At 64.6% G+C, this 22,113-nt stretch overlaps 1 protein-coding gene across 1 annotated transcript in view; it reads right to left on the bottom strand.

The window, feature by feature from the left end:
- LOC133629593 (complement factor B-like) overlaps window positions 1-20,417 on the bottom strand; it is a 30,518-nt gene extending 10,101 nt beyond the window's left edge. The window contains exons 1-13 of the mRNA XM_062020248.1: window positions 20,369-20,417; window positions 18,486-18,657; window positions 16,509-16,696; window positions 14,738-14,911; window positions 13,808-13,903; window positions 11,795-11,931; window positions 10,195-10,303; window positions 10,015-10,152; window positions 8,638-8,790; window positions 6,936-7,037; window positions 5,054-5,191; window positions 3,665-3,762; window positions 540-657 (exon numbers count right to left, since the gene is read on the bottom strand). Coding sequence (XP_061876232.1) covers window positions 540-657; window positions 3,665-3,762; window positions 5,054-5,191; window positions 6,936-7,037; window positions 8,638-8,790; window positions 10,015-10,152; window positions 10,195-10,303; window positions 11,795-11,931; window positions 13,808-13,903; window positions 14,738-14,911; window positions 16,509-16,696; window positions 18,486-18,657; window positions 20,369-20,417 — 1,672 coding nt within the window. The remainder of the gene's footprint in view (window positions 1-539; window positions 658-3,664; window positions 3,763-5,053; window positions 5,192-6,935; window positions 7,038-8,637; window positions 8,791-10,014; window positions 10,153-10,194; window positions 10,304-11,794; window positions 11,932-13,807; window positions 13,904-14,737; window positions 14,912-16,508; window positions 16,697-18,485; window positions 18,658-20,368) is intronic.
- Window positions 20,418-22,113: the final 1,696 nt, after the last annotated feature.

Here is a 22,113-nt window from a genome sequence, read left to right as displayed (position 1 = left end):
GGAGACCCCCAAACTGACTCCCAGGACCCCCAAACTGACCCCTGGGACCCTCAAACTGATCCCCAGGACCCTCCCAGCTCCCAGAGACCCCCAAACTGACCCCAGGGACCCCCCAAACTGACCCTTGGGACCCCCCCAAACTGATCCCTGGGACCCCTCAGCTGCTGGAGACCCCCAAACTGACTCCCAGGACCCCCAAACTGACCCCTGGGACCCTCAAACTGATCCCCAGGACCCTCCCAGCTCCCAGAGACCCCCAAACTGACCCCAGGGACCCCCCAAACTGACCCTTGGGACCCCCCCAAACTGATCCCTGGGACCCCTCAGCTGCTGGAGACCCCCAAACTGACTCCCAGGACCCCCAAACTGACCCCTGGGACCCTCAAACTGATCCCCAGGACCCTCCCAGCTCCCAGAGACCCCCAAACTGACCCCAGGGACCCCCCAAACTGACCCTTGGGACCCCCCCAAACTGATCCCCAGGACCCTCCCAGCTCCCAGAGACCCCCAAATCGACCCCCAGGACCCCCCACACTGACCCACAGCCACGGTGACCCACTGGGGCAGATCCTCGGGCCCGAAGCAGTGAGCGGCCGTCAGCAGGAAATGGGGCGAGAGCAGCGAGGCCTGGCAGCGCTCCACGCCACGGCCCGGCCGCTGGGGGTCACCCAGGGGTCACGGGGTCACCCAGGGGTCACCGACAGGTCACCGAGAGGTCACGGGGTCACCGAGAGGACATGGGGTCACCGAGAGGACATGGGGTCATCGAGAGGTCATGGGGTCACAGAGAGGACATGGGGTCATCGAGAGGACACGGGGTCACCGACAGGTCACAGGGCCACCAAGAGGTCATGGAGTCACAGAGAGGTCACCAAGAGGTCACGGGGTCACAGAGAGGACACGGGGTCACAGCGAGGACATGGGGTCACCGACAGGTCACGGGGTCACCGAGAGGTCACCAAGAGGTCACGGGGTCATTGAGAGGACATGGGGTCATGGAGAGGACATGGGGTCACCGATAAGTCATGGGGTCACCGAGAGGACACGGGGTCACCGACAGGTCATGGGGTCACCGAGAGGTCACCGAGAGGTCACGGGGTCATTGAGAGGACACGGGGTCATCGACAGGTCACCGAGAGGACACGGGGTTACCAAGAGGACACAGGGTCACAGAGAGGACACGGGGTCATCGACAGGTCACAGAGAGGTCACAGGGTCACCCACAGGTCACCGACAGGTCACAGGGTCACCAAGAGGACATGGGGTCACCGAGAGGTCACAGGGTCACCGAGATGTCATGGAGTCACAGAGAGGTCACCAAGAGGTCACGGGGTCACAGAGAGGACATGGGGTCACCGAGAGGTCACGGGGTCACAGAGAGGACACAGGGTCACAGAGAGGACACGGGGTCACCGACAGGTCACCAAGAGGTCATGGGGTCACCGACAGGTCAAAACCCCCTCCAAAGCCCCCCAAAGCCCTCCCCAAACCCCCTCCCCACCACCTCCTACTGCACATTCAGTACCTAAACCCCCCCTAAACCCCTTCAAACCCCTCCAAGACACCCCCCAGACCCCCCAGCACCCCCAAACTCCCCTCCAAAGTCCCCCAAAGCCCCCTCAAACCCCCTCCCCACCACCTCCTACTGCACAGTCAGTACCTAAACACCCCCTAAACGCCCCTTAAACCCCTTCAAACCCCTCTAAGACACCCCCAGACCCCCCAGCACCCCCAAACTCCCTTCCAAAGCCCCCCCAAAGCCCCCTCAAGCCCCCCAAGACACCCCTCCAGACCCTCCAGACCCCAAAACACCCTCCAAAGCCCCCCCAAAGCCCCCCAAACCCCCTCCCCACCACCTCCTACTGCACATTCAGTACCTAAACACCCCCTAAACCCCTCCAAAGCCCCTTCAAACCCCTTCAAACCCCTCTAAGACACCCCCAAGACCCCCCAGCACCCCCAAACTCCCCTCCAAAGCCCCCCAAAGCCCCCTCAAGCCCCCCAAGACACCCCTCCAGACCCTCCAGACCCCAAAACACCCTCCAAAGCCCCCCCAAAGCCCCCAAACCCCCTCCCCACCACCTCCTACTGCACATTCAGTACCTAAACACCCCCTAAACCCCTCCAAAGCCCCTTCAAACCCCTTCAAACCCCTCTAAGACACCCCCAAGACCCCCCAGCACCCCCAAACTCCCCTCCAAAGCCCCCCAAAGCCCCCTCAAGCCCCCCAAGACACCCCTCCAGACCCTCCAGACCCCAAAACACCCTCCAAAGCCCCCCAAAGCCCCCAAACCCCCTCCCCACCACCTCCTACTGCACATTCAGTACCTAAACACCCCCTAAACCCCTCCAAAGCCCCTTCAAACCCCTTCAAACCCCTCTAAGACACCCCCAAGACCCCCCAGCACCCCCAAACTCCCCTCCAAAGCCCCCCAAAGCCCCCTCAAGCCCCCCAAGACACCCCTCCAGACCCTCCAGACCCCAAAACACCCTCCAAAGCCCCCCCAAAGCCCCCCAAACCCCCTCCCCACCACCTCCTACTGCACATTCAGTACCTAAACACCCCCTAAACCCCTCCAAAGCCCCTTCAAACCCCTTCAAACCCCTCTAAGACACCCCCAAGACCCCCCAGCACCCCCAAACTCCCCTCCAAAGCCCCCCAAAGCCCCCTCAAGCCCCCCAAGACACCCCTCCAGACCCTCCAGACCCCAAAACACCCTCCAAAGCCCCCCCAAAGCCCCCCAAACCCCCTCCCCACCACCTCCTACTGCACATTCAGTACCTAAACACCCCCTAAACCCCTCCAAAGCCCCTTCAAACCCCTTCAAACCCCTCTAAGACACCCCCAAGACCCCCCAGCACCCCCAAACTCCCCTCCAAAGCCCCCCAAAGCCCCCTCAAGCCCCCCAAGACACCCCTCCAGACCCTCCAGACCCCAAAACACCCTCCAAACCCCCCCCAAAGCCCCCCTCAAACCCCCTCCCCACCACCTCCTACTTCACATTCAGTACCTAAAAGCCCCTTAAACCCCCTCAAACCCCCCAAAACCCCTCCAAGACACCCCCAAGACCCCCCAGCACCCTCAAATCCCCTCCAAAGCCCCCCAAAGCCCCCCCAAACCCCCTCCCACTGCACATTCAGTACCTAAACGCCCCCTAAACTCCTTCAAACCCCTCTAAGACACCCCCAAGACCCCCCAGCACCCCCAAATCCCTTCCAAAGCCCCCCAAAGCCCCCAAAGCCCCCCAAAGCCCCCCCAAACCCCCTCCCCACCACCTCCTGCTGCACATCCAGTACCTAAACGCCCCCTAAACCCCCTCAAACCCCTTCAAACCCCTCTAAGACACCCCCAAGACCCCCCAGCACCCCCAAATCCCTTCCAAAGCCCACCAAAGCCCCCCAAAGCCCCTCCAAGACACCCCCAAGACCCCCCAGCACCCCCAAATTCCCCTCCAAAGCCCCTCAAAGCCCCCCAAAGCCCTCCCAAGACCCCCCCAAACCCCCTCCCCACCACCTCCTACTGCACATTCAGTACCTAAACACCCCCTCAAACCCCCTCAAACCCCTTCAAACCCCTCTAAGACACCCCCCAGACCCCCCAGCACCCCCAAATCCCCCTCCAAAGCCCCCCAAAGCCCCCCCAAAGCCCCCCAAGCCCCCTCACAGTGATGGTGACGGTGCTGTGCCAGGGGTTCCTCTCCCTGTCGCTGGCGCTGCCGAAGTCGCGGCTGATGCCGCAGAGCCCGAGGGTCTCACTCTCGTCTGGGGGGGTTTTGGGGGGCTTTTGGGGGGTTTTGGGGGGCTCTTGGGGTCTCTTGGGGGGATTTGGGGTTTGGGAGGGATTTTGGGGAGGTTTTGGAGGCTTTGGGGGGCTATTTGGGGGAAGATTGGGGGGGTTTCGTTGGGCTTGTGGGGGATTTGGGGGGTTGGGGTGATTTTGGGGGGATTTGGGGGTGATTTAGGGGTGTTTTGGGGAGTTTTGGGGTCCCAATCTTGGGGTGGAATGTGATGGGGGCTTGGGAGTGATTTGGGGATGGGTTTGGGGCCATTTTTGGGGTGTTTTGGGGTGATTTGGGGCTGTATTGGGGTCCCAATCATGCAGTGGAAGACGAGGGGGGTCTGGGGGTGATTTTGGGGTGTTTTGGAAGGATTTGGGGGTGACTTTGACGCTGTTTTGGGGTGTTTTGGGGTATCAATCATGAGGTGGAAGGTGAGAGATGATTTTGGGGTGTTTTGGGGCCTTTTTGGGGTGATTTTGGGCTGGTTTGGGCCGTTTTGGGGGTCCCAATCTTGACATGGAAGGTGATGGAGGTTTGGGGGTGGTTTTAGGGTGTTCTGGGGTGATTTTGGGGTGCTTTGGGGTGTTTTGGGGTCCCAATCGTGGGGTGGAAAGTGGAGAGTGATTTTGGGATGGGTTTTGGGGTGTTTGGGGGTGATTTTGGGGTGCTTTGGGGTGTCTTGGGGTCCCAATCATGCAGAGGAAGGTGAGGGATGTTTTGGGGTGACTTGGGGATGGGTTTTGGGGCAGTTTTGGGGCTGTTTTGGGGTCCCAATCGTGGGGTGGAAGGTGAGGGGTGATTTGGGGGTGGCTTTGGGGGTGATGTTGGGGTGCTTTGGGGTATTTTGGGGTCCCAATCATGCAGTGGAAGATGAGGGGTGATTTGAGAGTGGTTTTGGGATGATTTTGGGGTGCTTTGGGGTGTTTTGGGGTATCAACCATGCAGTGGAAGGTGAGGGATGTTTTGGGGTGACTTGAGGATGGGTTTTGGGGCTGTTTTGGGGTGCTTTGGGATCCCAATCACGCAGTAGAAGGTTGGGGATGATTTGGGGGTGGCTTTGGGGGTGATTTTGGGGTGCTTTGGGGTGTTTTGGGGTATCAACCATGCAGTGGAAGGTGAGGGATGTTTTGGGGTGACTTGAGGATGGGTTTTGGGGCAGTTTTGGGGCTGTTTTGGGGTGCTTTGGGGTCCCAATCATGCAGTGGAAGGCAAGGAGTGATTTGGGGGTGGCTTTGGGGGTGATTTTGGGGTGCTTTGGGGTGATTTTGGGGTACCAATCATGTGGTGGAAGGTCTCCTGCAGGTCCAGGGGCCCCCTGAGCAGGAACACGTGCTGCTCCCCGTCCTTGTGCGACGCCAGCGCGTTCAGGGTCTCCACGTGCACCTCGGCCCCCACCCCAAACACGTAGACATCTGGGGGAAGGGGGGGCCCATGTCACCGGGGGGGGCTCCCCCAAATCCCCACAGACCCCCCCAAACCCCTTCAGACCCCCCCAAACCCCCTCAGACCCCCCCAAACCCTCTGAGACCCCCCCCAACCCTCCCAGTGCTCCGAAACCCACCCCAGACTCCTCCCAAACACCCCCCAAACTCCCTCAGACCCCCCCAGAGCCCCCAAGCCCCCAAAACCCCCTCAGACCCCCCAAAATAGCCCATCAAATCCCCTCAGACCCCCCAAACCCCCCCAAAACCCCCCTCAGACCCCCCAAATGCCCCCCAAACCCCCTCAGACCCCCAAAAATGCCCCCCAAACCCCCCAAAACCCCTCAGACCCCCCAAAAGCCATCCAAACCCCCCAAAAAGCCCCCTAAACCCCTCAGACCCCCCAAAGCCCCCCAAATCCCCTCAGACCCCCCCAATAAAACCCCCCCAAATCCCCTCAGACCCCCCAAACGCCCCCCAAACAGCTTCAGATCCCCCAAAAGCCCCCCAAACCCCCTCAGACCCCCCAAACGCCCCCAAAACCCCCCAAACAGCTTCAGATCCCCCAAATCCCCCCCAAACCCCCTCAGACACCCCTCAGACCCCCCAAAGCCCCCTAAACCCCCTCAGACCCCCCAATAAAACCCCCCAAACCCCCTCAGACCCCCAAACGCCCCCCAAACAGCTTCAGATCCCCCAAAAGCCTCCCAAACCCCCTCAGACCCCCCCAAAAGCCATCCAAACCCCCAAAAAAGCCCCCCAAACCCCCTCAGACCCCCCAAAAAGCCCCCCAAACCCCCTCAATCACCCCTCAGACCCCCAAAAGCCCCTCAAACCCCCTCAGATACCCCTCAGACACCCCTCAGACCTCCCAAAAGCCCCCCAAACCCCCTCAGACCCCCCAAAAGCCCCTCAAACCCCCTCAATCACACCTCAGACCCCCCCAAAAGCCCCCCAAACCCCCTCAGACCCCCAAAGCCCCCCAAACCCCCCAAAAGCCATTCAAACCCCCCCAAAAGCCCCCCAAACCCCCTCAGACCCCCCAAATGCCCCCCAAACCCCCAAATCCCCCAAAAGCCATTCAAACCCCCCCCAAAAGCCCCCCAAACCCCCTCAGACCCCCCAATAAAGCCCCCCAAACCCCCTCAGACCCCCCAAAAGCCATCCAAACCCCCAAAAAAGGCCCCCAAATCCCCTCAGACCCCCCAAAAGCCCCCCAAACCCCCTCAGACCCCCCAAAAGCCATCCAAACCCCCAAAAAGGCCCCCAAATCCCCTCAGACCCCCAAAAGCCCCCAAACCCCCTCAATCACCCCTCAGACCCCCCAAACCACTCAATCACCCCTCAGACCCCCCAAAAGCCCCCCAAACCCCCTCAGACACCCCCTCAGACCCCCCAAAAGCCCCCCAAACCACCTCAATCACCCCTCAGACCCCCCAAAAGCCATCCAAACCCCCAAAAAAGCCCCCAAACCCCCTCAGACCCCCCAAAAGCCCCCAAACCCCCTCAATCACCCCTCAGACCCCCCAAAAGCCCCCAAACCCCCTCAATCACCCCTCAGACCCCCCAAAAGCCCCCCAGCCCCCCCTCTATCCCTCCCCCAAAGCCCCTCAAATCCCCCCCAAACCCTCCCAAATCCCCCCCCAACCTCCTTCACCCATCCCCCCAAACCCCTCCCAGTGCCCCTCCCCCCCAAATCTCCCGACCACTCCCCTCCTCGGCCCCCTCCCCCCACCCAAAAAGTCCTCCCGGTCGTCCCGGGGGTCGCGGCCGATGCTCAGCAGCTCCCGGATCTGGTGGATAACGGGGACCGGGGACCCCCCCATATTGACCCGACCTGGGGGGGGCAAAAATAGAGGGGGGGGGCTCTAGGAAGGGGGTCTCAGGGTATTTGGGGGGGTCTCAGGGGCATTAAGGGGGGTCCCAGGGTATTTGGGGGGGTCTCAGGGGAATTGGGGGGGTTTAGGGGGGGTTTCAAGGGAGTTGGGGGGGGGTCCCAGGGTATTTGGGGGGGTCTCAGGGGCATTAAAGGGGGTCCCAGGGTATTTGGGGGGGGTCTCAGGGGAATTGTGGGGGTTTAAAGGGGGTTTCAAGGGGTTTGGGGGGGTCTCAGGGGATTGGGGGGGTCCCAGGGGCATTAAGGGGGGGTCTCAGGGGAACTGGGGGGGTTTAAGGGGGGTTTCAAGGGGTTTGGGGGGGGGTCTCAGGGTATTTGGGGGGGGTCCCAGGGTATTTGGGGGGGGGGGCTCAGGGGAATTGGGGGGGTTTAGGGGGGGTTTCAAGGGGTTTGGGGGGGTCTCAGGGTATTTGGGGGGGGGTCCCAGGGTATTTGGGGGGGTCTCAGGGGCATTGGGGGGGGTTCCAGGAGGGTTTTGGGGGGTTTCAAGGCATTTGGGGGGGGTCTCAGGGGCATTGGGGGGGGGTTAAGGGGGATTTCAAGACATTTGGGGGGGTCTCAGGGGCATTGAGGGGATCCCAGTGTATTTGGAGGGGTCTCAGGGGAATTGGGGGGGTTTAGGGAGGGGTTTGGGGGGGTTTGAGGGGGGTTTCAGGGCATTGAGGGGGGTCCCAGGGTATTTGGGGGGGTCTCAGGGGAATTGGGGGGGGTTTAAGGGGGGTTTCAAGGGGTTTGGGGGGGTCTCAGGGTATTTGGGGGGTCTCAGGGGCATTGGAGGGGTCTCGGGGGCATTGAGGGGGGGTCCTAGGGTATTTGGGGGGGTCTCAGGGGATTGAGGGGGGTCCCAGGGTATTTGGGGGGGGGTCCCAGGGTATTTGGGGGGGGTCTGAGGGGCATTGGGGGGGGGGTTCCAGGAGGGTTTTGGGGGGTTTCAAGGCATTTGGGGGGGGTCTCAGGGGCATTGGGGGTCTCAGGGTATTTGGGGGGGTCTCAGGGGCATTGGGGGGTCTCAGGGTATTTGGGGGGGTCTCAGGGTATTTGGGGGGGTCTCAGGGGCATTAAGGGGGGTCCCCAGGGTATTTAAGGGGGGTCTCAGGGGAATTGGGGGGGTTTAGGGGGGTCCTTGGGGTTGGGGGGATCCCAGGTAATTTGGGGGGGGTCTTAGTGGGTTTGGGGGGGTTTGGGGGGGGTCTCAGGTGATTGGGGGGTCCCATTGGGGTTTGGGGGGGCTCTGGGGGTGGTTTGAGGGGTCTCAGTGGGTTTGGGGGGGTCCTGGGGATTTGGGGGATCCCAGGTAATTTGGGGGGAGTCTCAGTGGGTTTGGGGGGGGTCTCAGGTGATTTGGGGGGTCCCATTGGGTTTGGGGGCATCTCAGTGGGTTTGGGGGGGGGTCTCAGTGGGTTTTGGGGGGTCTCAGTGGGTTTGGGGGAGTCCTGGGCTTTAGGGGGGTCCCAGGTGATTTGGTGGGTTCTCAGGTGATTTGAGGGGTCTCAGTGGGTTTGGGGGGGTTCTGGGGGTTTGGGGGGGGGGTCTCCCCCACCATCAGTGACGATGACGATGACGTGCCGGGTGCTGTTGGTGACGGGGGGGGGTCGCAGCCCCCGCTGCTGCTCCTCCAGCTCCTGCTGCACCAGCAGCCCGTAAACAGCCCGCAGCGCCGCCTGGGGGTTGGTGCCCGGCTTCTGCGCATGCGCTGGGGGGGGGCGAGGGTCAGAGACCCCCCCCAAAACACCCCCAGAGCCCCCCAGAACCACAGAGCACCCCAAAACCCCCCCAGAGCCCCCCAAGCCCTCCCAGAGATGCTGCTGCTGCTGCAGCTCCTCTCTCATGGGGGGGCTCACACATGTGGGCTGGGGGGGGTCAGGGGTCAGAGACCCCCCACATGGACCCCCCAAAATCTCCTCAGAGCCCCCCAGAACCACAGAGCACCCCAAAACCCCACCAGAGCCCCCCAAAACTCCCCAGAGCCCCCCAAACCCCCCCAGAGCTGCTGCTGCTGCTGCAGCTCCTCCCTCATGGGGGGGCTGCCACATGTGGGCTGGGGGGGGTCAGGGGTCAGAGACCCCCCAAAACACCCCCAGAGCCCCCCAGAACCACAGAGCACCCCAAAACCCCACAGAGCCCCTCAGCCCCCCAAAACCCCCCTATAACAACTCTCAGGACCCCCCAAAGCCCCCATAGAGCCCCTCAGGACCCCTCCCAGCCCCCCAAAACCCCCTGTAACACCCCTCAAGACCCCCCTAGCCCCCCCATAGAGCCCCTCAGAACCCCCCAGCCCCCCAAAATCCCCTGTAACACCCCTCAGGACTCCCCCCAGGCCCCCCAAAACCCCCTGTAACACCCCCAGCCCCCCATAATGCCCCTTAGGACCCCTCAGCCCCCCAAAACCCCCTGTAACACCCCTCAGGACCCCCCCAGCCCCCCATAATGCCCCTTAGGACCCCCTCAGCCCCCCAAAACCCCCTGTAACACCCCTCAGGACCCCCCCAGCCCCCCATAATGCCCCTTAGGACCCCCCCCAGCCCCCAAAACCCCCCTGTAACACCCTCAGGACCCCATAATGCCCCTTAGGACCCCCTCAGCCCCCAAAACCCCCTGTAACACCCCTCAGGACTCCCCCCAGGCCCCCCAAAACCCCCTGTAACACCCCCCAGCCCCCCATAATGCCCCTTAGGACCCCCTCAGCCCCCCAAAACCCCCCTGTAACACCCCTCAGGACCCCCCAAAGCCCCCCAAAACCCCCTGTAACACCCCTCAGGACCCCCCAAAGCCCCCCAAAACCCCTGTAACACCCCTCAGGACCCCTCAAAGCCCCCATAGAGCCCCTCAGGACCCCCTCTATCCCCCCATAAAGCCCCTCAGGAGCCCCCCCCAGCCCCCCATAAAGCCCCTTAGGACCCCCCCAGCCCCTCCCCACCTTTGTTGGAGAGCCCCTCGAGCAGTTGCTGCACCCAGGTGCCGTCGCTGGCGCGGGGCTCAGTGGGGCTCAGCACCACCCGAGCCTCGGTCCCAAACGTCACGATGCCGTAGTGGGGGAGGTCCCGTAGCTGGCAATCTGGGGGGGCGGGATTTAGGGGGTGGGGGTGTCTCAGGGGACCTGGGGGAGGGGTCTCAGGGGTGTTGGGAGTGGTTGGGGAGGGGTTATGGGGGGAGGTCAGGATGGTTGGAGGGTGCTGGGGAGAGCTGGGGGGGGGCTCCCAGGGGCACTGGGAGTGGTTGAGGGGGGTGTCAGGGGGTTTAGGGGGGGTCCCAAAGGATTTGGGGGGCTCCCAGGGGCACTGGGAGTGGTTGAGGGGGGTGTCAGGGGGCTTAGGGGGGGTCTCAAGTGATTTGGGGGGCTCCCAGGGGCATTGGCAGTGGTTGAGGGGGGCTTAGGGGGGTGTCAGGGGGCTTAGGGGGATCCCAAGGGATTTGGAGGGCTCCCAGGGGCACTGGCAGTGGTTGAGGGGGTCTTAGCAGGGGTGTCAGGGGGCTTGGGGGGGTCCCAAGGGATTTCGGGGGCTCCCAGGGGCACTGGGAGTGGTTGGGGGGGCTTAGGGGGGTTTCAGGGGTTTTGGGGGGCTCTGGGGGGCATTGGGAGTGGTTGAGGGGGGCTTAGGGGGGGTGTCAGGGGGCTTAGGGGGATCCCAAGGGATTTGGGGGGCTCCCAGGGGCACTGGAGTGGTTGGGGGGGGCTTAGGGGTGGTCCCAAGGATTTGGGGGGCTCTGGGGGGCTTTGGGGGAGTCTCAGGGATTTGGGAGGCTTTGGGGGCTTTGGGGGGGTCTCAGGGATTTGGGGGGCTCTGGGGGGCTTTGGGAGGTCTCAGGGCTTTGGGGGTGTCTCAGGGATTTGGGGGTGTCTCAGGGATTTGGGGGGCTCTGGGGGGCTTTGGGAGTCTCAGGGATTTGGGGGGCTTTGGGGGGCTTTGGGGGCTCTCAGGGATTTGAGGGGCTCTGGGGGGCTTTGGGGGGGTCTCAGGGATTTGAGGAGCTCTGGGGGACTTTGGGGAGTCTCCGGGATTTGGGGGGCTTTGGGGGGCTCTGGGGGGCTTTGGGGGGGTCTCGGGGATTTGAGGGGCTCTGGGGGGCTTTGGGGGGGTCTCAGGGATTTGAGGGGCTCTGGGGGCTTTGGGGGGGTCTCAGGGATTTGGGGGGCTCTGGGGGGCTTTGGGGGACTCAGGGATTTGAGGGGCTCTGGGGGGCTTAGGGGTGGTCCCAAGGGATTTGGGGGGCTTTGGGGGGCTTTGGGGGACTCAGGGATTTGAGGGGCTCTGGGGGGCTTAGGGGTGGTCCCAAGGGATTTGGGGGCTTTGGGGGGCTTTGGGGGAGTCTCAGGGATTTGGGGGGCTCTGGGGGACTTTGGGGAGTCTCAGGGATTTGGGGGGCTTTGGGGGACTCTCAGGGATTTGGGGGGCTCTGGGGGGCTTTGGGAGGTCTCAGGGCTTTGGGGGTGTCTCAGGGATTTGGGGTGTCTCAGGGATTTGGGGGGCTCTGGGGGGCTTTGGGGGGCTCTGGGGGGCTTTGGGTGTCTCAGGGATTTGGGGGTCTCTGGGGGCTTTGGGGGGGTCTCAGGGCTTTGGGGGGCTCTGAGGGGCATTAGGAGGCTTTGGGGGTGTCTCATGGATTTGAGGGGCTCTGGGGGCTCTGGGGGGCTTTGAGGGGTGTCTGAGGGCTTTGTGGGGGTCGTTGGGGGGGGGGTTGATTTGGGGGGCTCCCACCTTCTCCACCAGCTGCCCCAGGGCCCCCGTGGCGCCGCTGAAGTCGTCGGGGCTGACGCTCTGCGACGCGTCCAGCACCAGGAAGATGTTGAGGGCGGCGCCAGGGCCGAGGCGGATGCGGCGCTTCTCTGTGGGGGCTGGGGGGGACACGGCCTCAGACCCCCCCCCAGGGGCACACAGCGGCCACCACAACTCCCCCCGTGGCCACCAAAACCCCCCCATGGCCACTGAAAGCCCCCCATGGCCACCAAAAGCAGCCCATGGCCATCAAATCCTCCCCATGGCCACCAAGAGCCCCCCACGGCCATCAACCCTCCCCCATGGCCATCAAAAGCCCCCCATGGCCACCAACAGCACCATATGGCCACCAAAACCCCCCCCATGGCCACTGAAAGCCCCCCATGGCCACCAAAAGCTTCCCATGGCCATCAAATCTTCCCCATGGGCCACCAAGAGCCCCCCATGGCCATCAAGTCTCACATGGCCACCAACAGCACCATATGGCCACCAAAAGTCTCCCTATGGCCACCAAGAGCCCCTCATGGCCACCAAAAGCAGCCCATGGCCATCAACCCTCCCCCATGGCCATCAAAAGCCCCCCCATGGCCACCAAAAACTTCCCATGGCCACCAAAACCCCCCCATGGCCACTGAAAGCCCCCCATGGCCATACCAAGAGCCCCCCATGGCCAACAAAAGCTCCCCATGGCCACTGAAAGCCCCCCATGGCCACCAAAAGCAGCCCATGGCCATCAAATCCTCCCCATGGCCACTGAAAGCCCCCCATGGCCACCAAGAGCCCCCCATGGCCATTAAGAGCCCCCCATGGCCACTGAAAGCCCCCCATGGCCACCAAAAGCAGCCCATGGCCATCAAATCCTCCCCATGGCCACCAAGAGCCCCCCATGGCCACCAAAAGCCCCCCATGGCCACCAAGAGCCCCCCATGGCCACCAAAACCCCCCCATGGCCACTGAAAGCCCCCCATGGCCACCAAAAGCAGCCCATGGCCATCAAATCCTCCCCATGGCCACTGAAAGCCCCCCATGGCCATCAAGAGTCCCCCATGGCCACCAAAAGTCCCCCATGGCCACCAACAGCAGCCCATGGTCATCAAGAGCCCCCCATGGCCACCAAAAGCTTCCCATGGCCACCAAGAGCCCCCCATGGCCACCAAAACCCCCCCATGGCCACTGAAAGCCCCCCATGGCCACCAACAGCAACCCATGGCCACCAAAAGCTTCCCATGGACATCAAGAGCCCCCCATGGCCACCAAAAGCCCCCCATGGCCACCAAGAGCCCCCCATGGCCACCAAAAGCCCCCCATGGCCATCAACCCCCCCCATGGCCACCAAGAGCTTCCTATGGCCACCAACAGCAACCCATGGCCATCAAGAGCCCCCTCATGGCCACCAAGAGTCTCCCATGGCCACCAAGAGTCTCCCATGGCCATCAAGAGCCCCCCATGGCCACCAAAAGCTTCCCATGGCCACCAAGAGCTCCCCATGGCCACCAAAAGCTTCCCATGGACATCAAGAGCCCCCCATGGCCACCAAGAGCTCCCCATGGCCACCAAAAGCTTCCCATGGCCATCAAGAGCCCCCTCATGGCCACCAAGAGTCTCCCATGGCCATCAACCCTCGTCTATGGCCACCAAGAGCCCCCCATGGCCACCAAAAGCCCCCCAAGGCCACCAAGGGCCCCCCATGGCCACCAAGAGCTTCCCAAGGCCACCAAGGGCCCCCCATGGCCACCAAAAGCCCCCCAAGGCCACCAAGGGCCCCCCATGGCCACCAAGAGCTTCCCAAGGCCACCAAGGGCCCCCCATGGCCACCAAAAGCCCCCCAAGGCCACCAAGGGCCCCCCAAGGCCACCAAAAGCCTCCCATGGCCACCAACAGCACCATATGGCCATCAAACCCCACCCATGGCCACCAAGAGCCCCCCATGGCCACCAAGGGCCCCCCATGGCCACCAAGAGCCCCCCAAGGCCACCAAGGGCCCCCCATGGCCACCTCTGGTGTTGTTGCTCTCGGCCACCTCCACGGTCTGGGCCAGCGACGCCAGGAACGAGGCGGCCGCAGCCTCGGGGGGGTCGAAGGAATTGGGGTCTGGGGGAGGGGGGGCAAAGGTCAGGGGGGGTCACCATGACCATCCCCCACCCCCAGGACCCCCCCTGAACCCCGGGACACCCCAAAAGCCCCCTCAAGGACCCCTCTGAACCCCCCCAATTCCCCTCCCCACCTCCTGGGACCCTCCCAGAACCCCCTTAAGCCCCCCCAGGACCCCTCTAGACCCCCCCAGGACCCCCCAATTTCCCTCCCTGCCCCCTGGGACCCCCCCAGAACTCCCTTAACCCCCCCCCAGGACCCCCCAGAATCCCTCAGGACCCTCCTAAACCCTTCCAGGACCCCCCAATTCCCCTCCCTGCCCCCTGGGACCCCCCCAGAACACCCTTAACCCCCCCAGGACCCCTCAGAACCCCCTTAAATCTCCCCAGAACCCCCCTAGGACCCCCCAGATCACCTCAGGACCCCCCAAGACCCTCCCAAGACCCCCCCCAATTCCCCTCCCTGCCCCCTGGGACCCCCCCAGAACCCCCTTAAACCCTCTCCAAGGACCCCCCAGATCACCTCAGGACCCTCTTAAACCCCCCCAAACCCCCCAATTCCCCTCCCTGTTCCCTGGGATCCCCCCACAACCCCCTTAACCCCCCCCAGCACCCCCAGATCCCCTCAGGACCCCACTAGACCCTCCCAGGACCCCCCCAATTCCCCTCCCTGCTCCCTGGGACCCCCCCACAACCCCCTTAACCCCCCCCAGCACCCCCCAGATCCCCTCAGGACCCCACTAGACCCTCCCAGGACCCCCCCCAATTCCCCTCCCTGCTCCCTGGGACCCTCCCAGAACCCCTTTAAAGCCCCTCCCCATCGCCCGCCCCTCACCGCGGCATCGGGGCTCGGTGCCGCTCCACGTCCCCCCCTCGAGGCAGCGGCGTTCAGCGGAGCCCACGAGGCTCAGCCCCGCTCGGCACCGGTACCGGATGCGACCCTCCACCCCGTAGTGAGACCCCTCCTTGGTGGCACCCGGCGGGACCCCCGGGGCGGGACAGTCCCCGGCTGGGGGAGGGGGGAGAAGGGGAGAGGGGTGAGAGGGGGGGATTGGGGGGATTTGGGTGAGATTTGGGGGGGATAGGGGAGGATTTGAGGGGGATTTGGGGGGATTTCGGGGGGATTTGGGGGGATTTGGGGGGATTGAGGGGGGATATGGGAGGATTTGGGGGGGATAGGGGAGGATTTGGGGGGGATTTGGGGGGATTTCGGGGGGATTTGGGGGGGATTTGGGGGGATTGAGGGGGATTTGGGGGATTTGGGGGGTTTGGGGGGGATATGGGAGGATTTGGGGGGGATTTTGGAGGATTTGAGGGGGATTTGGGTGAGATTTGGGGGGATTTGGGGGATATGGGAGTATTTGGGGGGGATTTTGGAGGATTTGAGGGGGATTTGGGTGAGATTTGGGGGGATTTGGGGGATATGGGAGTATTTGGGGGGGATTTTGGAGGATTTGAGGGGGATTTGGGTGAGATTTGGGGGGATTTGGGGGGATATGGGAGGATTTGGGGGGATTTGGGGGATTTGGGTGATTTGGGGGTGATTTGGGGGGATTGAGGGGGATTGGGGGTGACTTGGGGGGATTTGGAGGGATTTGGGGGTGATTTGGGGGGATATGGGGAGGATTTGGGGGATATTGGGGTGATTTGGGGGGATATGGGGAGGATTTGGGGGTGATTTGGGGGGATCTGGGGGATATGGGAGGATTTGGGGGGGATTTTGGACAATTTGAGGGGGATTTGGGTGAGATTTGGGGGGATTTGGGGGATATGGGAGGATTTGGGGGGATTTGGGGGGATTTCGGGGGGATTTGGGGGGGATTTGGGGAGATTTGGGTGAGATTTGGGAGGATTTGGGGGGATTTGGGTGAGATTTGGGGGGATTTGGGTGAGATTTGGGGGGATTTGGGGAGGATTTGGGGGGATTTGGGGGGATTGAGGGGGATTGGGGGGATTTGAGGGGATTGAGGGGGATTTGGGGGGATTTGGGGAGATATTGGGGGGATATGGGGAGGATTTGGGGGGGATTGGAGGATCTGGGGGGATTGAATGGGATATGGGGAGGATTTAGGGGTGATTTGGGGGGATTGAGGGGGATTGGGGGGATTTGGGGGTGATTTGGGGGGATTTGGGTGAGGTTTGGGAGGATTTGGGGGGATTGAGGGGGATTTGGGGGGGATTTAGGGAGATATTGGGAGATATGGGGAGGATTTGGGGGGGATTGAGGGGGATTGGGGGGATTTGGGGGGATTGAATGGGATATGGGGAGGATTTGGGGGTGATTTGGGGGGGATTGAGGGGGATTTGGGGGGATTTAGGGAGATATTGGGGAGATATGGGGAGGATTTGGGGGTGATTGGAGGGGATTGAGGGGAATTGGGGGTGACTTGAGGGGGATATGGGAGGATTTGGGGGGATTTGGGGGTGATTGGGGGGATTTGGGGAGGATTTGGGGGTGATTGGGGGGATTTGGGTGAGATTTGGGGGGACATGAGGGGATATTGGGGAGGATTTGGGGGGATTTGAGGGGATTTGGGGGGATTTGGGGGGGATATTGGGGGGATTTGGGTGACATTTAGGGGGGACATTGCCTCCATCCCCCTCACCTCCATCGTCACAGACGGGGGTCGCCCCCTCCCATCTCCCCCCGGCTCCACAGACGAGTTTTTGGGGTCCCCTCAGGGTGAAACCCCCAAAGCAGCCGAATTCCAGCTGGGAGCCAGGGGGGGTGTCGCCCCCCCCCGGGGCCAGAACCAGCCGTGCTCGAACTCCAGGGGGGCTGGGCACCACACGGCTGGGGAGGGGGCACAGCTGAGCCCTGAGACCCCCCAACTGCCCCTGAGACCCCCCAATTGCCCCTGAGACCCCCCAACTGCCCCTGAGACCCCCCAATTGCCCCTGAGACCCCCCAACTGCCCCCTGAGACCCCCCAACTGCCCCAGAGACCCCCCAATTGCCCCTGAGACCCCCCAACAGCGCCTGAGACCCCCCCAACAGCCCCAGAGACCCCCCAATTGCCCCGAGACCCCCCCAACAGTCCCTGAGACCACCCAACTGCCCCTGAGACCCTCCAATTGCCCTGAGACCCCCCAACTGCCCCTGAGACCCCCCCAACTGCCCTGAGACCCCCCCAACTGCCCCTGAGACCCCCCAACAGTCCCTGAGACCCCCCCAACACCCCCTGAGACCCCCCCAACTGCCCTGAGACCCTCCAACTGCCCCTGAGACCCCCCAATTGCCCCTGAGACCCCCCAACTGCCCTGAGACCCTCCAACTGCCCCCTGAGACCCCCCAACTGCCCTGAGACCCCCCCCAATTGCCCCAGAGACCCCCCAACTGCCCCTGAGACCCCCCCAACATCCCCTGAGACCCCCCAAAAGTCCCTGAGACCCCCCCAACTGCCCCTGAGACCCCCCAATTGCCCCTGAGACCCCCCAACTGCCCTGAGAGCCCCCAACTGCCCCAGAGACCCCCAACTGCCCCTGAGACCCCCCCAATTGCCCCAGAGACCCCCCAACTGCCCCTGAGACCCCCCCAACTGCCCCTGAGACCCCCCAATTGCCCCAGAGACCCCTCAACTGCCCCTGAGACCCCCCAACTGCCCCTGAGACCCCCCCAACAGCCCCTGAGACCCCCCAACTGCCCCTGAGACCCCCCAATTGCCCCTGAGACCCCCCAACTGCCCTGAGAGCCCCCAACTGCCCCAGAGACCCCCCAACTGCCCCTGAGACCCCCCCAACAGCCCCTGAGACCCCCCAACTGCCCCTGAGACCCCCCCCAACTGCCCCTGAGACCCCCCAATTGCCCCAGAGACCCCTCAACTGCCCCTGAGACCCCCCAACTGCCCCTGAGACCCCCCCAACAGCCCCTGAGACCCCCCAACTGCCCCTGAGACCCCCCCAACTGCCCCTGAGACCCCCCAACAGACCCTGAGACCCCCCCAATTGCCCCAGAGACCCCCCAACTGCCCCTGAGACCCCCCCAACTGCCCCTGAGACCCCCTCAATAACCTCCCCCAATGCCCAGAGACCTCCAAACCCCCCTCCCCTACACCCAGAGACCCCCCAGACCCCCCCAGACCCCCTCAATAACCTCCCCCAGTGCTCAGAGACCCCCAAATCCCCCCTCCCCGACCCCCAGAGACCCCCCCAGACCCCCCCAGACCCCCTCAATAACCTCCCCCAGTGCTCAGAGACCCCCCAAAACCCCCTTCCCCGACCCTCAGAGACCCCCCAAACCCCCCCAAACCCCCTCAATAACTTCCCACAGTACCCAGAGACCCCCAAACCCCCCTCCCCGATCCCCAGAGACCCCCCAAAACCCCCTTCCCCGACCCTCAGAGACCCCCCAAACCCCCCCAAACCCCCTCAATAACTTCCCACAGTACCCAGAGACCCCCCAAACCCCCCTCCCCGATCCCCAGAGACCCTCAAACCCCCCCTCATCGACCCCCAGAGACCCCCCAAAACCCCCCTCCCCGACCCCCAGAGACCCCCAAAACCCTCCTCCCCGACCCTCAGAGACCCCCAAACGCCCCCTCCCCGACCCCCAGAGACCCCCCCCATCCCCCCCGTGGGACTGACCGTGGCAGCGGGGGGGGCCCCCCCCGGGCAGGGGGTCCCAGAGGCCATCGGGGCCGCAGCGACGGAAGGAGGTGGGGAGGGGGCTGCTCCCGGGGGGGCAGCGATAGCGAAGCCCCTCCCCCCCCGCCAGCAGCTCCACCCACCCACCCGCGATCGCGGCCGAGGCCGGGTCACAGCGCGGGGGGGGGCGAGGAGGGGGTCGGGATGTGGGGAGGGGTCGTCGGGGACTCTGGTGGGGGGAGGGGGAGGGCAAAAGACATGGTCACGGGGGGGGTCCGTGGGGTGGTCGTGGGGGGGGTAAATGATGGGGGGGGGCCGTGGGAGGGGAGTTCATGGTCACGGGGGGGGTCCGTGGGGTGGTCGTGGGGGGGTAAATGATTGGGGGGGGTCCATGGGGTGGTCGTGGGGGGGTAAATGATGGTGGGGGGTCCGTGGGATGGTCGTGGGGGGGGTAAATAATCGGGGGAGGGGTCCGTGGGGTGGTCGTGGGGGGGGTAAATGATTGGTGGGGGGCCGTGGGAGTGGGATTCATGGTCATGGGGGGGGGTCCGTGGGGTGGGGGACACGGTGGGGGGGGTCTGTGGGATGGTCGTGGGGGGGTAAATAATCGGGGGAAGGGTCCGTGGGGTGGTCGTGGGGGGGGTAAATGATGGCGGGGGGTCCGTGGGGTGGTCGTGGGGGGGTAAATGATGGGGGGGGTCCGTGGGAGGGGGATCCACGGTCACGGGGGGGGGGTCCGTGGGGTGGTCGTGGGGGGGTAAATGATGGGGGGGGGTCCGTGGGAGGGGGATTCATGGTCACGGGGGGGGTCCGTGGGGTGGTCGTGGGGGGGTAAATGATTGGGGGGGGGTCCATGGGGTGGTCGTGGGGGGGGTAAATGATGGTGGGGAGTCCGTGGGATGGTCGTGGGGGGGGTAAATAATCGGGGGAGGGGTCCGTGGGGTGGTCGTGGGGGGGTAAATGATGGCGGGGGGTCCGTGGGGTGGTCGTGGGGGGGTAAATGATGGGGGGGGGTCCGTGGGAGGGGGATCCACGGTCACGGGGGGGGGTCCGTGGGGTGGTCGTGGGGGGGTAAATGATGGGGGGGGGTCCGTGGGAGGGGGATTCATGGTCACGGGGGGGGTCCGTGGGGTGGTCGTGGGGGGGTAAATGATGGGGGGGGGGTCCGTGGGAGGGGGATTCATGGTCACGGGGGGGGTCCGTGGGGTGGTCGTGGGGGGGTAAATGATTGGGGGGGGTCCGTGGGAGTGGGGGACACGGTGGGGGGGGTCCGTGGGGTGGTCGCGGGGGGGGTAAATGATAGTGGGGGGTCCGTGAGGTGGTCGTGGGGGGGTAAGGTATCGGGGGGGGGGGGGTCCGTGGGGTGGGGGACATGGTGGGGGGGAGTCTGTGGGGTGGTCGTGGGGGGGGTAAATGATAGTGGGGGGGGGTCCGTGGGAGGGGGATTCATGGTCATGGGGGGGGTCCGTGGGGTGGGGGACACGGTGGGGGGGGGGTCCGTGGGGTGGACGTTGGGGGGGGTAAATGATAGGGGGGGGTCCGTGGGAGTGGGGGACACGGTGGGAGGGGTCCGTGGGGTGGTCGTTGGGGGGGTAAATGATCCAGGGGAGTCCGTGGGAGTGGGGGACACCCGGGGGGGGGTCCGTGGGGTGGTCGTGGGGGGGTAAATGATGGGGGTGGGTCCGTGGGAGGGGGATCCACGGTCACGGGGGGGGGTCCGTGGGGTGGTCGTGGGGGGGTATAAATGATCGGGGGGGGGTCAGTGGGGTGGGGGACACGGTGGGGGGGGGTCCGTGGGGTGGTCGCAGGGGGGTAAATGATGGGGGGGGGGGGTCCGTGGGGTTATTTTGGGTGGGTGAGGGTGGGGGTCGCGGGCCACTGACCTTGGGAGGGGCTGAGGAGGAAGAGGAGCCTGAAGAGCGCAGCCGCCATGGCCGTGGCTCCGCGTGGGGTTGTTGGGGGGTGGGTTATGAAACACCGACACGCCCCCCCCCAAACCCTTCCCCACGCCCCCTCCCCGCCCCCTCCCCACGGCCCCCCCCCCGCGGTTACGGGAAGTCACAGGGAAAGGGGGTGGGGGGGGGGGGTGGAAAGTGGGGCGGGGGGGGGGGTCGGGGCTGCCCCACACGTGTCCGAGACCACCCCCACGCGCCTCAGACCCCCCCCACGAGGGGCTGGGACCCCCCCCCCCCCCCACCACGGACCCTCCCCCAAATCGCAGGGAGAGGAATGAGGAAGCTCAGAGCGGGTTTTGGGGGGGGGGGGAGGGGGGCAGAGGCTTTATTTGGGGGGGGTCGGGGGGGTCCACGCGTGGGTCTGTGAGTTGGGGAGGGGTCTCTTCGTGGAGGGAGGGGGGGGTCACTCCCTGGGGTCTTCTCCATGAGCTTCCCCCTGGTGAATCCCCCCCACACCGTGTGACCCCCCCCCCACGCGAATCCCCCCCCCCCACGTGCATCGTGTCACCCCCCCACCCCACGCGAATCCCCCGTGGACCACCCACTGACCCCCCCTTTCCTCCATGGGGGTCTCTCCATGAGTTGCCCCCCCATAATACCCCCCCCTCCCCCCATTTCCCCCCGTGATCCCCCCTCCCCCACCCCACAGACCCCTCCCCACCCCCTCGTGTCCCCCCCACGCAAATCCCCCGTGGACCACCCACTGACCCCCCCTTTCCTCCATGGGGGTCCCTCCATGAGTTGCCCCCCCCCATAACACTCCCCCTCCCCCCATTTCCCCTCGTGACCCCCCCTCCCCCACCCCACAGACCCCTCCCCACCCCCCTCGTGTCCCCCCCCACGCGAATCCCCCGTGGACCACCCACTGACCCCCCCTTTCCTCCATGGGGGTCCCTCCCATGAGTTGCCCCCCCCATAACACTCCCCCTCCCCCCATTTCCCCTCGTGACCCCCCCTCCCCCACCCCACAGACCCCTCCCCACCCCCTCTCGTGTCCCCCCCCCCTCCCCACTCGTGTCCCCATCACCGCAGCTCCACGAAGCCCCCCCAGCCCCCTCCCCCAGGACCCGACGTAACCAGGGTTGGATCCGGAACAGGTTGATGTGGAAATCTCGCGGGGGGAGGGTCGGGGGCTTTTCCCCCGCGTGGGGGGCGGCCCTTGGGGGGGGGAGGGGCGCATTAACCCCTCCCACGCCGCCCCCTCCCCCTCTCCTCCCTCCCCCTGTGCACGGCTCCACCGTTCCCCAGCTCAACACCCCGACCTGTGCGTGGGGAGGGGGGGTCAAAGCATCGATTCACCCCCACAACGACCCCCCCCACGAGCTTTTTTGGGGGTGGGGGGGGTCGCTTTTTAGGGGGAGGGGTCGCGCGTGTCCCTCCCCCCCCCCCCCCATCCGACCTCACCTGGATGAAACGATGTCTCCTCTCCACAAACAGAGACCCCCCAGATTCCCCTGGAGGGGGAGGAGGGGGAAAGGTCGGGGAGGGGGTAGGAGATGCTCAACCCCCCCCAAAAACCTCGCAGCCCCCCCCCCCAAATTGCCCCCCACCCCCCAAATTGCCCCCCCACACCCTTTACAGGCACCTCTGGGGGTCCCCCAGGGGCAAAAGGGGGGGGGTAGGAGATGCTCAACCCCCTCCCTCAACCCCCCCACCCCAAAAATCTCTCCCCA

This window comes from Colius striatus, unplaced genomic scaffold (genome assembly GCF_028858725.1).
Source record: "Colius striatus isolate bColStr4 unplaced genomic scaffold, bColStr4.1.hap1 scaffold_86, whole genome shotgun sequence".
In the NCBI taxonomy this organism is placed as follows: Eukaryota; Metazoa; Chordata; class Aves; order Coliiformes; family Coliidae; genus Colius; species Colius striatus.
This window is presented reverse-complemented; position numbering and strand designations above follow the sequence as displayed.